Source organism: Sturnira hondurensis, unplaced genomic scaffold (genome assembly GCF_014824575.4).
Source record: "Sturnira hondurensis isolate 20B ecotype Veracruz unplaced genomic scaffold, ASM1482457v3 Scaffold0001120, whole genome shotgun sequence".
NCBI lineage: Eukaryota > Metazoa > Chordata > Mammalia > Chiroptera > Phyllostomidae > Sturnira > Sturnira hondurensis.
Genome location: NW_028073751.1, coordinates 845,800 through 859,188, shown reverse-complemented (window position 1 = coordinate 859,188; position 13,389 = coordinate 845,800). Strand labels below are relative to the sequence as shown.

Sequence of the window (13,389 nt, the reverse complement as noted above, 5' to 3'; positions counted from 1 at the left end):
AAGAGAGCGCGCATCTCGCCATCCCTGGGGAGGAGGGGGTAGCGATATTTAGAGTCCGAGGGCTGGTGGTCACGACTTCTGTGGGAGGAGGTCAGGGTAGGTCTCTGTTACCTCCCTGTGGGAGCTGAGCCTTCTCCTCGGAGCAGGGGAGCTGTGGACCCCCCAAACCAAATATTGATTCAAGGGAGCTTACCTCTGCCATGCAGAAACAGGGCAACGGGGGGCAGGAGAGAGATTTAAGGCAGTTCTGTTTTATTTTTTACCTTGCTAAAATGGTTTGATTGTCCTTGTGCATTCCCCTGTGTCAGCCAGTCTCTCCTGAGGTGTACAACCAGGGGTTTAATTCAGAGCCCTCATACCTGTTCCCCGGGCCCCTGACTCTGGAATAATGGGGTTCCTTTCATTTCTGCAGGTCAAGGAAGTCCTAGGTGGATTTTCAGTTCCACTTGTTCTGGATTTGTAGTTTGAATGAACCTGAGCAAAAGCTTAGGTTCATTTCATCCCATCAGGAGGGGGAAATAGACTTGGGGTTACTTTAGGAGGTTGCCCGAGCCCCAGGCAGTCCTGAACAGTGGGATGAAGCACAGTAAACATCTTAGAGCTTAATGTTGGCAGATGTGCTGGACACTGAGCGTTCAGGTTCAAACAGGACAGAGCCTGCACCCTGGGGCTTACAGTCCCAGTGTGAGAGAACGGCCTCAGATGATAAAACAGGTTGGCGAGGGCTAGGATAAGTTTTATTCCCTGTTTTGGGGGCTTTGAGAACATATAGAGCAATATCACTTCATCTGACCTCATAGAGAGGGAGATTAAGGAAATATCTCAATTCAGGGTTAAAGGCTGAGATTTGAACCTAGAACTAACGTGTCAAAATGTTTAGAGTACCACTATTCTAATTTTTTAAAAGAAAAATCATTAGATTCATTCTTTTTGTCTCTTGAAGTATCTCTAAGAGGGACTCAGTGAACTCTGATGTCTGTATTGAGTTTCCCCGAAGTGGCTGGCCTAGGACAAGTTGTTACTGTCACGGGGACTAAAATGCTCATCAGAATGCTTGCTATTGTCATCAGGCAGCCTGGGTTTCAAAACCCGGCTCAGCCACTTACTGCTCTGCGGTAATAAGCATACAACTTAGTAACTTTTTGAGCTTCCCTTTCTCCATCTGTAAAATAGTGATTGTGATATTCAGTTCTCCAGGGCTTTTGGGAGAAGTGACATAATACGCATAAAATGCATAGCGCAATGTGAGCTACTAGTGGGAAAAGCCCTCAACTTTTTCCAGGCCCACTTCTTCGAAGAGACCCAATTTTGCCCCTAGGGTGATCCTCTCATGGGAGTGCACCATCCAAGTTTTGTGATCCTTTTGACATTGGAAAGATGGATGTGTTGCCTGGTAGGGAAAGAACTGGAAGTTATCTGGTGCCCCTCCGCTTCTCCATAATTTCTCCTCCGAATGGACAGGAACAGACACATTGTGTTTTGTTAATTAAAACTTGGAACTTCAACGGCGTTTGTTACTTATTGTAAAGGCTGGTTAATTGGGACTCTTAACTAGAATTCTTAATTGATCCCTCCTCATTCCCCAATTTCCACTTCTCTTTAAGGAGAAAGAAGCAAAAGGACAAGAAAAGTTAAGGGTTTGTTACTGGAAAGTTCTTCTTCAAGGGAGTGCCCGTGGGTAGAAGACACTAAGCCCCCTGCACATACCACCTACGCCTCAAGATCTTGCCTGTCTCTCTGCTGTGTCTCCTGGAGCCTGGCACAGTTCCCCGCACTTAGTGGGAGTATAGTAAACACTTGTTAGACGAGTAAAGACGTTGGCTAGGCTCTAGCTAAACTGAACTATTGCTGTTCTCTGGGCATGCTCTGAATTTTCCTGCTTCCATGCTGTTACTTGCATTCGGAGTGCCTCTCCCAGTCATGGCCCTGTGGGCTCTGGGTTGGAACTATTGGTGCTTGTAGGCATCAGCTCTGCTTTTTTTAATTTTGAAGAAACGGCATTTGCTACATCACATACTAACAGTTATTGAGCACTTGCAGCAGTCTCAGTAAATGTGAGTTATGTTATTTGCTCATTTAATGCCCACACACCTTTATGAGACAGTTATTATTATTAGCGCCATTTAATAGATGAGAAAACTGCAGCCTTAAGAGATGAAATAACTTATATCCCTAGGAGGTTTTCTGAACTCGGTGGAATTGAAGTGTGTTTCTCAGGCCTTTGACGTCTGCAGGCTCATCCACAGGACCTGCAGCCCCACAGGACGTCTCTGGTGCGCTGGACAGGCCTCCTTGTTAGAGAGCCGTGCTGCCCACAGAACTGGGCGTGGTAAGGAGGGACGTGGACGGATGAGGTAGTCCTTCATTTCTAACAAGTTTGTGGAAGATCTTTGAATGGGCTAATGTTATTGTCTTCAAACTTCAAAACAACCTTGCAACCTAGGTCGGGTAGTATGATCCCATTTTATGGAGACAAAACCCAGAACAAAGTGCCTGTAAGGGGTGGAGCCAGAACTGAACCCAGAGGAGCTGACTCAGCCACAGCTCCTCACTGCATTCTCCCACCATAGTTACAACACAGCGAAGCAACAGAAAATCCCCAAACCAACCAACCGACCAACCAACCAACGAGTGTTAGAGGGAGAGGCTTTCTTGGGGAGGTATGTCTTCTGGGAGCAGAGTGGGCTCTTTCTGGGAAGCGCTGGGCAGAGGGCTGACTTAAGTACCGGGTCTTCTGGAGAACCCTTGCTTCCCAGGAAATGGAGTTGGTCCCAGCATTCTTTTCCTGTTTTGTTTTTTCTGTCTTCTTGTTTCTTGAGTGTTGCTAACAGAAAGAGAACTCTAGTCCCCCGACTCTGGGGGCTTAGCCCTGTCTCTTCAGACTGAAGCGAGGAAGGGAAGTTTTCTTCTTTGCCCCCTCTCTTTGTCTCTTCATGGGCATGCCCTGCAAATTCCCAGGGTTCTGCGTTGCCAGTTCTGAGTGAGGAGACTGGGGCTCACTAATTCCCTTGATGCCCCACCCCATAAACACTGCTTCCTGTAGGGGTTTCAGTGGGAGAGTCAAGATGGGCAGAGCAGCAGTCCCCTTCAGAAGGAAGGGACCTAGATTCAAATGCTGCCATGTCCCAGAGGGGGAGAGATGGGAAGGTGTGGGAGGCTGAGTACTTTTTGCTTTGATTTGTCTTTGAGAATTTCAAGCCACCCGGAATGTGTGTCGCTGCACTTCCATTTTCTTCCTTTTCAAAATCCAACCCATCTACTTTCAGCTTTATGGGCTCTGAGGAAGAATTTTTCACAACCCAGAATGTTACTTTCTCATCTCCTGTTCTCTTCACTCTCCCTTCCTCCAATGTCAGGTTTTGGGTCAACCAAAGATAAAGGCAGGAAGGCTGGGTGTGGCCCTGGGCCGCAGGGGTGTTAGTGCTGGTTCACCTGACTCTCCTGCTGAGCCCAGCGGTGGCTGGTCCACGGAGCCTGGACGGACTCTAGTCCCCCGACTCTGGGGGCTTGGCCCTGTCTCTTCAGACTGAAGGGAGGAAGGGAAGTGTGTGTTGCACTTTGTGTTGGTGAGCTGACAGCTTCTCCTCTCTGTTTCTCTGGTGTTGCCAACAAACGTAGGACTCTGGTCCAAAGACTTCTTGGGCCAGAAAGGGCATTTGGGAGAATCTTGTTACTTTCCCAGCCTCCAGGCCAAGAATGATTCCCAAAGAAGATTGTTCACTTGCTTTTATTTTAAAATCTTTAGGAATGAACACTTTAAAAATGATACTATCTAATCTTAAAAAGTCCCATAGTCAGGAAGGTCTTTTGCATGTTTCACCTAAAATCTAAGCTTTAAATGTAAGGCTTTTTCCTGTTGACATTGAGACAAGCAAGACCAGCTTCTTACTTTATGACTGTTGTTTCCCTTCATGAAGGATCTGACTTTAAATGTTTTGTTATACGCAAACATTCCTGACCCTTGGGATGGACGAGCTTTAACCATGGGCTCAGTGGTATCATTAGGCTGGTGGAGGAGCAAGTGAGGAATGCTTTTTGTTTGGGGAAGATGGAAAGGGTTGTTTATAACCTGATTTTTGAGAATAAAATATTAACATTTAGGGGTTCTGGATGAAGGATATATGGGGATTCTCAGGGTCTGAATTGCTTCACCATGAAATTAAGAATGGTTTTTGCAAGAAATGATTTAAATCTTCTTTGTTTGGTTTCTAAGAGGCTGATGATTGTGAGAGAGGGCTTAGTGTGCTCTGACTTCCCTTTTCATTATGCAGCTCCAGCAGAGATGGCATTTCGGCGGTCTCCCAAGGGCGGGGGATCTCAGAAGCTCACTTGAGGAGCTGGCCAGACCAAGTGGGGGCAGCCCTGAGTGGACGCCAGGAGGCGTAGACTTCCAGAAGCTACTGGCCAGAAAGGGGCCGCCAAAGAAGGAAGTGGGGAGTCCTGGAGGGCAGGGGGCACAGATATTCCTTAAGGCGATGGTGCAGGTTGTGGGAGAACTGAAACAGGAGCAAGGGCTGGGCCAGATGACAGAGGACCCTGTCATCTCCAGGACCTGCTGCACCAGAAACTGTCAGCTCTTAGGCCTATTCACCTTGGCATAGCTTGCAAAACACATTCACAGTCCCTTTTCCCACCAGAGCATGGGAGGGAAGCAAGACAAGTGGTTTTATCCTCATTTCACAGATGAGGATAGTGAGGCTCAGGGAGGCAATGCCGTTGGCTCAAGGAAACAATTCGCAAATGGCAAGGCCAGGATTTGAATCTAGGTTTCTTCTTCCGGAAATGCATGCTTTATCACTGACATTTCACTGCCTCTGTGATACAGGGTGGTGGCCTGGGCGAGGGTCAGGGTAGGAGTTGTCCTTGACATTTCCCTTGTTGTGGACCTTAGGCCTGTTGGTTTGTCTTGTGCTAGCTGCTCCCAAATTTCCCTCCACTTCAATGGCCTCCACAGGCTGGCTGTTGTGGACTGTTCCCAGTGGTGGTGGGGCCGGCTCTGCTACCACCACCCTGGGACAGATGCTCACAAGTTGGGCCTCTTTGTGAACCAGAGGCAGAGGTGCACTTGACTTTGGTTAAGACTTGACTTTGGACAGGAAAGTATGACTCCTGCCAGCCCTCTAATATTGACTTTCTACCAGAACCTCAGAGACTTCCAGCCACACAGCGATTCTGACCCACTTTTGTTTGGCTGAGCTGCAGGGGGCACTGTCTGAAACTCTGCCAGCTTGTGCTTTGAGGGGAAATGAGCTCAATTAAGTAGGCAGGTCCCAGTGCAGCGTTTCTGCAGCACCGTTATTAATTTCAAGGAGCATGGGAAAAATATAACCTTGTATCTCTCTGCCCCATTTTCATCGGTGTCGATGCTCAGGACAAAGGATCACACAGGGGGACGCCTTCACTGCCGTCTTTGTCTCTGCCTCTCTGTCTCACCCCCTGCCTCCCACCTCCCCCCAAAGCCCCGAAGACTCCACTCTGAATCCCACCCATTGTCATGGCCTTGGTTTATGGAAGCGCAGTAGTGTTTTATAACTTCATTTTCTGAACTTCTGCTTTCTTTCTCTCTTTCTCTCTTTCTCTCTCTCTTTTTTGTTTTTGAAACAGAGCAGCACTTTCCAGAGGTGATGCTGGGGGAAGAATTTCTTAGCCTAAGTCTGGACCAGGTGTGCAGCTTGATATCCAGTGACAAGCTGACTGTTTCCTCAGAAGAGAAGGTATGATGTGGCCCCTCGGTGGAAGAGGAGCCTTGTGTGTGAGGTAGTCATGTGGTTTAGTGAGCCCTTCGCTGAGAGTTTATTTTTTTATCTCTGTAAATTTAAAAAAAAAAGGCCTTCTGATTCTTGACCACTAACTTTCTGGACCCTATAAAGAAGAAATATGGCGGCCACAATGGTGGCGACGAAGCCGCTTTCACTTACAGAACATTTATAGTTTGCCAAGCCCTGCGCCGAGTGCTTGGTGTTCTTCAGCTCACTTGCCCCTCACCGTAGCCCCATGCAGCAGGTGTTGCCATTGCCCTCCAATTACAGATGAAGAACAGGGAGACTCAGAGGAGTTAGTTAGCATCCAAGGTCACTGATCTGGTCACTGCAGAGCTGGGATCTCCCTGACACCTGGTCTTAGTTATTGCCCCACGTAGCTTCTTGTGGATATCACTGAACAGTTATGCCAGAGCAGACCTTTCAGGAACATCTGTTCTAATAGGGTTTTGGAATTCTTACTGATGATGAAATTGAAGCCCAGAGCGGGGATAGGAACTGCTGAAGGTCACATGGTCAGTCAGTGCAAGGGCTAGAACCCAGGGCTCTTGACACACAGTCCCCTAACATGTTGGCCATATACTTCCTCTGTACTGGAAGCTCAACTTCTGCCCACTGCTCTCACTGACCTGTGACCGTTCATCTTTCCTTCTGCCAGGCCTTCCCTCTCAGTGACCCTCTGATTGGAGAATTCTCCCCATCCATCTCTACCTGGTTGAATTCCAAGCCAGTTCAAGATTCTGCTATTACCAGGGAGAATTTCTTTACTCCAGGAAATGTAGCCTTTTGAACTGAATATAACATAAGCCAGCTGTGTCCAAATCTCATCTCCAGTATCTCATCTCATCCCAACTAATTTACGAATTAGTTGTATGGCCTTGGGTAAGGTACTGTGCTTCTCTATCTGTTTCCTCATTTATAAAGTGAAGATATTAATGGAACGTGTTCTATAAGGTGGTTGTAGGAATTAAAGGGGATAAGGTTTGTAAAACACCTGGTGTCATATCTGGTACCTAGTAGGTGTTCAGTCAGTGTTAGCTGAGTTTATTATTGATCTTGCATCTGGAATTTAGTCCCTTTGTTCTGTGTCCCAAGATGGCACCTTGTTCTGCTTTTTATTGCAGTTAGTTCTGACCTGCTCTTTCCTCCTTAAGTCAACGGTGAGTTCCTTGATGGTAGGATCACATTTTATTTATCTCTATATCTGCACAGATGCTCAATACCTGTTTCTTGAATTGTCCTTGTCCACTCATAGTGTCAAAGCTTGAGGTCCTTTCATGAGGCAATATTCAAGGAAAAGCCCTTGAAAAGAGTTTTTACATTGGCGATAAGACCAAGTCCAAAGGCATATGTCCAAAGAATGGGGTGAAATTCACAAGGCCCTGCCTGTTGTCCTGCAGAAGTTTGATCAAGAAGAAAAGCAGTTGTTCATTGGAGCTGTGAGCTTCCTGAGGCTTCAGAGAGGTCTCTCGAAGGCGACCAGCACAATAATCTGGACTCTTCCGTAGGCTCAGGGAGGCCTCTGCTCCGTGACTGGTGGGAAACTGCACCTCCAGGGAAAGCATGCCTCTGGCCGGGGCAGAGGCTCTGGGCCGTGGAGCAGGCTTGCTCTCTTCTTGCCAAGCCTGTTTAATGTCTTCTCTGGATTGTGCTACCAAATTGGCACAGTTTGAAGGAATGAACTAGTCATTTGATGTCTGTATGAGCGTTGGAGCAGTTGGTTGGTTTGGGGCCTGCTTGAGCATGTCCACATGTGTAGTTTGGAAAAATGGAAGCAGTAATAAAACAGTATCTGTATCACCTTGGGGCCGTGGCGTTGAGAGGGGGACCCTGCTACCCGTGCTGGCGCATCCTGCTCTGGGATCACAGTAAGTTTACTCAGGGGAGGACTTATCTCTGCTCACCGCTCCAGGGCAGGGTGGGACAGGGCGGCTGCCAGGGAAAGGCACCTTGGACTCCGGACTCAGGCAGACCTGGTTCCACGCTCTGCTTGATGCTTACTGGCTGTGTGACCTTGAGAAACCACTGGTCTCTTTGAACCTTAATTTCCTTAGATGTAAAATGGGAATACAGCCCATTATGTCGTGAGGATTAGACATAATGGGTATACAACAGCAAATATAATGTTTGACAGGTGCTCAATAAATGGCATTTGTCATTATGGTTACCATAATTTTGAGGCACTTATTGACGATGGTAATGGTATCAATATTGCCATTGATTATGGTAAAATAAACCATGGAATTAATTTTATATTTTTAGAAGCAAAGAAGCATGGCATTAAATCTACACACTTAAAAATTATCAATAGCAGCTGTTATTTATTCATTTGCTTACATGTAAGTTGCTCGTTCCATGTAATCAGAGTTGGAGTGTAGGAATTTTTCACATGAATGAAATTGCGTATCATGTTGGTTCTCAGAAGTTTTGTGTAACTTCAGAGATATGTGCTGCTTTTCAGGAAATAACTATTCATGATCTTGATCTTTCTGATACCTTTCAAGGTTGGCAGTATAATTTTGAGGCTTATCAAAGTATAGTAGAATCTGGCCTGCATTTGCTCTTTGGCAAAACTCAGTTTTATTTCCCCTTAATTGAATACATGTTGCTGTAAATTAAATGTCTGGAAGCCTTTGACAATTAGATGTTCATTATTTGGATGCTAGTCTTTTAGACTTGGAAAATTCTGTGATCTGTTCTAGATTTGGTGATTTCGACTCCCTTTAATTACATTGCATATGATTGGTAATCTCCAGTGTGCACAATAGCTTTTTCTTTCAATATTGCATTATGTAAGTGAATTTATTGGAGTGCATTTGAAGTAATACCAGGGATCTTAATTTAAGCTAAAATTCAACTGCATTTCATATTAATATTTACAAAGACCCAGCTGAGCCAGTAATCAGATAACCCGTAGTCAGCTAAATCCACATGTGGACAGCAATACCAGTCATATTATGCGTTACCTCTTTGCCTAGCTCATAGGTTTCTTTCAACATATATTATAAAATGCAGCCAGATTTCAGATATTAAAATATGAAAAAACGATGCATCTTAAAATAGAGGAAATGTGGTATTTTAGTGTTGATGATGGTTAGAAATGACCATGGTAGGCCCAGGTGGTTTGCTTTTTGGGAGTGCGCAAGTATAGGTTCTGCAGTCAGAGTGGCTGAGTGTGGATCTTGGCTCCTCACTTTTACAAGCTGGGTGACTGTGGGCAAGTTATATCTCTCAGCCAGAATGTATGCACTGAATATAGTCATGGATTTCGTCTGTCTTAAGGTAACTAAACTGGTATGGGTTCATCTCATAGACACAAAAAATAATTGATGAATGGATGAAAAGCCTCTAAGTCTCAGTTTCCTCATCTGTAAAAGGGGAGTAATGAGAGGGTGGCGGGTGTCTTACAGAGTTGTTCCGAGGTTGAAATCAGATAATACATGAGAAATGCTTAGCACGCAGGAAGTGCTATTACTGTACGGCATGATTGTTACTGCTACGACTGCTAACTGTTGCCGCAGCCCGCTGCAGCAAGGGTGGTTGCGAGGTGAGGCGAGGGACTTAATTAAAAGAATGGAGAGGACCATAAGCTCTGCTGGCAAATGGCAACTTTATTCAAGGAACTGCTGGCTTATATGCAGAACTGCAGTGGCCTGAGAACAATGTTGTTTTACAAAAGTTTGTACACTCCCGAAAGCTATCAAGAGGGCAAGATGTTCTCATATCCTGAGAACATTAGCCCACAGATAACAGTGTCCTCATGACTATCACTTTCTTGGAACATGACGCATATGCCAAGATCTTGTTCTTTCCTTCAAGGCTGAGAAGGAGAAGGTCCGGAAGATGTCAAGATACCCACCGGCTCCAGGGACCAGAAACCAAGTCCCTCCACCATTTTCACAGTGGGGACTCTGTCCTTGGTCCCCTGCAGCCTGGCGGGCTCCCACAAACTGTTGACTGGGGCCTTTCTCAAGGGAAGCTCTTTGCAGAGCTCAGATTGATCTGGGTGGCTGTGCGACCTGAGGCTTGGTGCCTTGCAGGGACAGAGGTGGTAGTGGCCTCTTGGTTTCCAGTGTACCCAGCAACCTCAGCCCTGTTCGGGCTTTCCGCATTGCTCAGGTGCTGCTCTTCCCCCTCTCTCACTTGCTTAATCCCATGCCTTGTCTCCTCTGCTGGCCCCCACTCCTCGAGGGCTGTGAGGGTACCTTAGCCATCTCTGTGTCGCTCACAGCGCCCGACCCAGACCTGCTGGAAACGCTGAGCAGGCGTTCTCCAAGGGAGTGAAGAGACAGGTTAGGGCTGGACTCTGCCCTGGCCAGCTGAGGTTATGGGAATAATTTTAACATTTTCCCAGAGAATAAGGAAAAATGTGGGAACTTGAGGTCAGAGGAGGGCATGGATCTTTGCCCTTTTTTCTCCTGTTTTCCCTTCATGTAGTTTTTGCTTTAAAATTCTCATTATTTGAGAGAGGACAAAAGCATCTGGTAGGAGTCACAAAATCACTAGTTTCTGTGGGACCTTCCTCGCCAGCCCATTCCAAGGTGGGGGAAGACAGAGAAGGAAGTAGCTCCCAGTCACCAGATTGTTCTGCGTGGGGTGGGGTGGGGGCGCCGAGTCAGATCTAAGGCTGTGGACAGGTTGCCTGTTTCCTATATTCCCCTCAGAGACTCATCAGGAGCAGCCGCAGTGGCCCAGGGGAGGGTAAGCAACCTGCAGGAACAGACACACTCTAAGGAGATGACCTCCGAGTTCTAGTGCAGTTCTGCTGCTGAATTGCTGGTGACTGGATTTTCCTGAATCTTTGCTTTTTTAGCTGGTAAATATGTTTTTACTCCTTAAGGGTTCCATGCTTTCTTATAAGACACTATTGAGGTTTTCAGAGTGAGTACTAGTGGGGCAATGGCCCACATTTGAAACACAGGTCGGGAAGAAATTGTTTAAGTCTCTTAAAAAGTTAGATTAGTGTCAAGTATAGGTCTGTTTCTTTCTGCATCCTCACACGGTGAAAGTGAAATCAGGGACCAAATTCTGATACCTTATCTCCTAGGAGGGATTGGGTCCTGTCTCCCAGGATCGTTCATGTTGCATTCCCTCCCATCCGAATTTCTAGCCTGTCCACCCAGCGGCAGTTAGATGTACCTCCTTGGCCAGTTGGCTGGGCTTGAACTCTTGCTGCCTAGGTGGTACCACGTGACTAAGGAGTACATCTTAGGCCTAGGCGGAGCAGTTGGCAGCCCCGCCTTCCTCTGAGGTCAGCATTAGGTTGCCAACTTCTCAGCCTGCAGACGATGATGTGTGTGTGTGGGTGGGTGGCAGAGGGGGGGGTGTCCCTGCTTCAGCATCACTCTTTTTGCTGTTCTCCTTTGGAGAATGTGATTCAGTGAGCACCTAAGAGTGGAATACCACAACACTATGACCAAAAATCTAACCTGACTGCCCACTTTCACACATTATATAAAAATTAAAAGTGCACAGCTCAGCTTTTTACAAAGTGAAACACTCACATGACTAGCACCTAGGTCAAGAAACAGAACCCCAGAACTCCCTTCTAGTTACTACCCCCACCCCAAGAAGGATAGCACCTATTTTGACTTCTTATCGTTAGTTTTGCCAGTTTTTGAACTTTTTATATAAATGAGATACTGGTATATATATGCTTTTGTGCTGACTTCTTTTGCCCAGCATACTGTTTCACAGATACTTTCCGATTCTCACTGTAACTCACGAGGCAGAGGTCATCGTCTCCCTTCTGCAGAGGAGGGAGAGCTGAGGCATGTTACCAACAGGCAGCCCCGTGGTTGAAGCTGGCTGTGCCTCCCAGGCCCCAGCTCTGCGTTAATGCACGCCCACCCCAGTGGGGAGGCAGGGGTGAGTGGTGCCGAGTCACTAGGAGTCTGGTGGGCAGACGGACCCAGGGCAAGCGCCCCTATGCGTATGTGGCTGAGAGAAGTGGTTGCCTGCAGTCAAAGTTCCAGGAAAGCACCTTGGAGTATTTTACCCCAGATTGTTGTGTGGGAAGGACTTATAAAAAGGGGAATATTTGAGCTAAACCTTGGAGAATGAGACTGGGATTTTGGAAAGCTATTCGTGTTGAAGGAACTGTAGGAAGTTTGGGTTTTACCTGTGGGAAAGTAGACTGAGTGATGAGAATCAAGGGTCTCTGCGGGAGCGGGTGTCGGGAGGTGAGGCTGACAATGAAGCGCGGGGACGGTTAGGAGTGAGAGGACTTTCCTCTCTCGGTCAGTGTCACCCACTGCGCTGTGAAACCGCCTTGCTGTGAGGTGTTGCTAGGTGTTTGGGTGAAAAAAGTGAAGTTCTCAGGTCAGATGCGTTTAGGACACAGAGGCTGAACAGAGAAACCAGGTTAAGACACTGTGGGACTTGTCAGAGCTTTTTTATGTTAATGAACTTTGTAGTCGCTGAGGAGGATTTGGGGGTCTGTGTGTATGTGTATGAGGTGTTCCCCAGGCTCATGGCCTCTGAGGACCCCTTTACGACAGAACGTCTCCTGCCCCTAGAGTTTGCAGGAGCGCATTATAGAGAGTGGTTTTGAGGCTGTCTTTTTTTGGTTGCCCAAATATTCTATGGTTTATTGCATCTGTTGATTTTTCTTTTGACAGTCGGTTTCATTACTCGTCTATAATTTCTGACCGTGAGGCCACCTTCAGAGGGTGTAATAACCATGGGAAACTGGGTGGCGCTGGCCCGTGGAAGTGCCCCTATGGGGCAGGTTGACTGGTTTAGAAACAGTTTTTTTTTTAATTGTTTTTTGTCTTGAGTGTCTCCCTTACCACTGGATAATGTCAGTTCAAACCCCACATCTGTATGTGGCGTGAGCCTGGGATTTTGATTTTGTGAAGATGAAGTTTTTTACTTCCCAGGCCCCAGGAGATGGCAAGCTTCCTTCCCCCTTCCCCTGGCAGGTGGGCGGTGTTCATCCAGCCCCAGTTTTACAGTGGGGTAACCCGGTCCGCGAGGAGCCCGGCAGGGTGCGAGTTCTGAACCCTCGTGTGAATCGCAGGGGCCTGTGAGCCATCCTGGCCTCAGCTTCCACTCAGCTCCCAGACTTGAATTCCTTTTTATTTAAAGTACTTGGGCGTTTCTCTTTTGCTTTTGAGTGTGGCTCAAATCTTTTTTTTAAAATGGGTTTTCACGGGTTTGGAGCTCTGGGGAAGTTTCCTTCCAGCGCGGTCTGTCACAGAGACTGGAGGGCATTCTCCATTCCTGTGTCACACCCCCATCGTTTGTAGGCTTGGTGCCACTGACAGGGGCAGTTCTCTCTCAAACCATTGTGCCTCAGCCCTTTTCCTCACCCTTGGCAGAATCGTAGTGAGAGCCTTCTTACTGGCTGTAGGCAGTAGTGCAAAGCTGAAGAGCAATTTCCAGGCAAGGCAACGTCACTGTCTTTGTTTTGTCATCATTTTTGTTGTTTATGTGAAATCAGGTGTTTGGCTGTGTGCTGTTGTGGGAAGAGCACCACGCGCCCCGTCCTTCCTGCTTTGGTTCACTTGTTCATTCTCTCAGTAAATACGTGAGCGCTTTCTATGTGGCAGACAGTGTGTTAGTCACAGGAGAAACATGAGTAAACAGATAAACCCAAGATCCCCGCCTTCTTGGAACGTATAATCAC

General features: G+C 47.0%; 1 protein-coding gene across 5 annotated transcripts in view; it reads left to right on the top strand.

The window, feature by feature from the left end:
- Positions 1-13,389, top strand: part of KLHL3 (kelch like family member 3) — a 115,393-nt gene that overhangs the window by 60,898 nt on the left and 41,106 nt on the right. For all 5 annotated transcript variants that reach the window (XM_037060984.1, XM_037060975.1, XM_037061006.1 and 2 more), the window contains one exon: positions 5,605-5,714. In XM_037060984.1, coding sequence (XP_036916879.1) covers positions 5,605-5,714 — 110 coding nt within the window. The remainder of the gene's footprint in view (positions 1-5,604; positions 5,715-13,389) is intronic.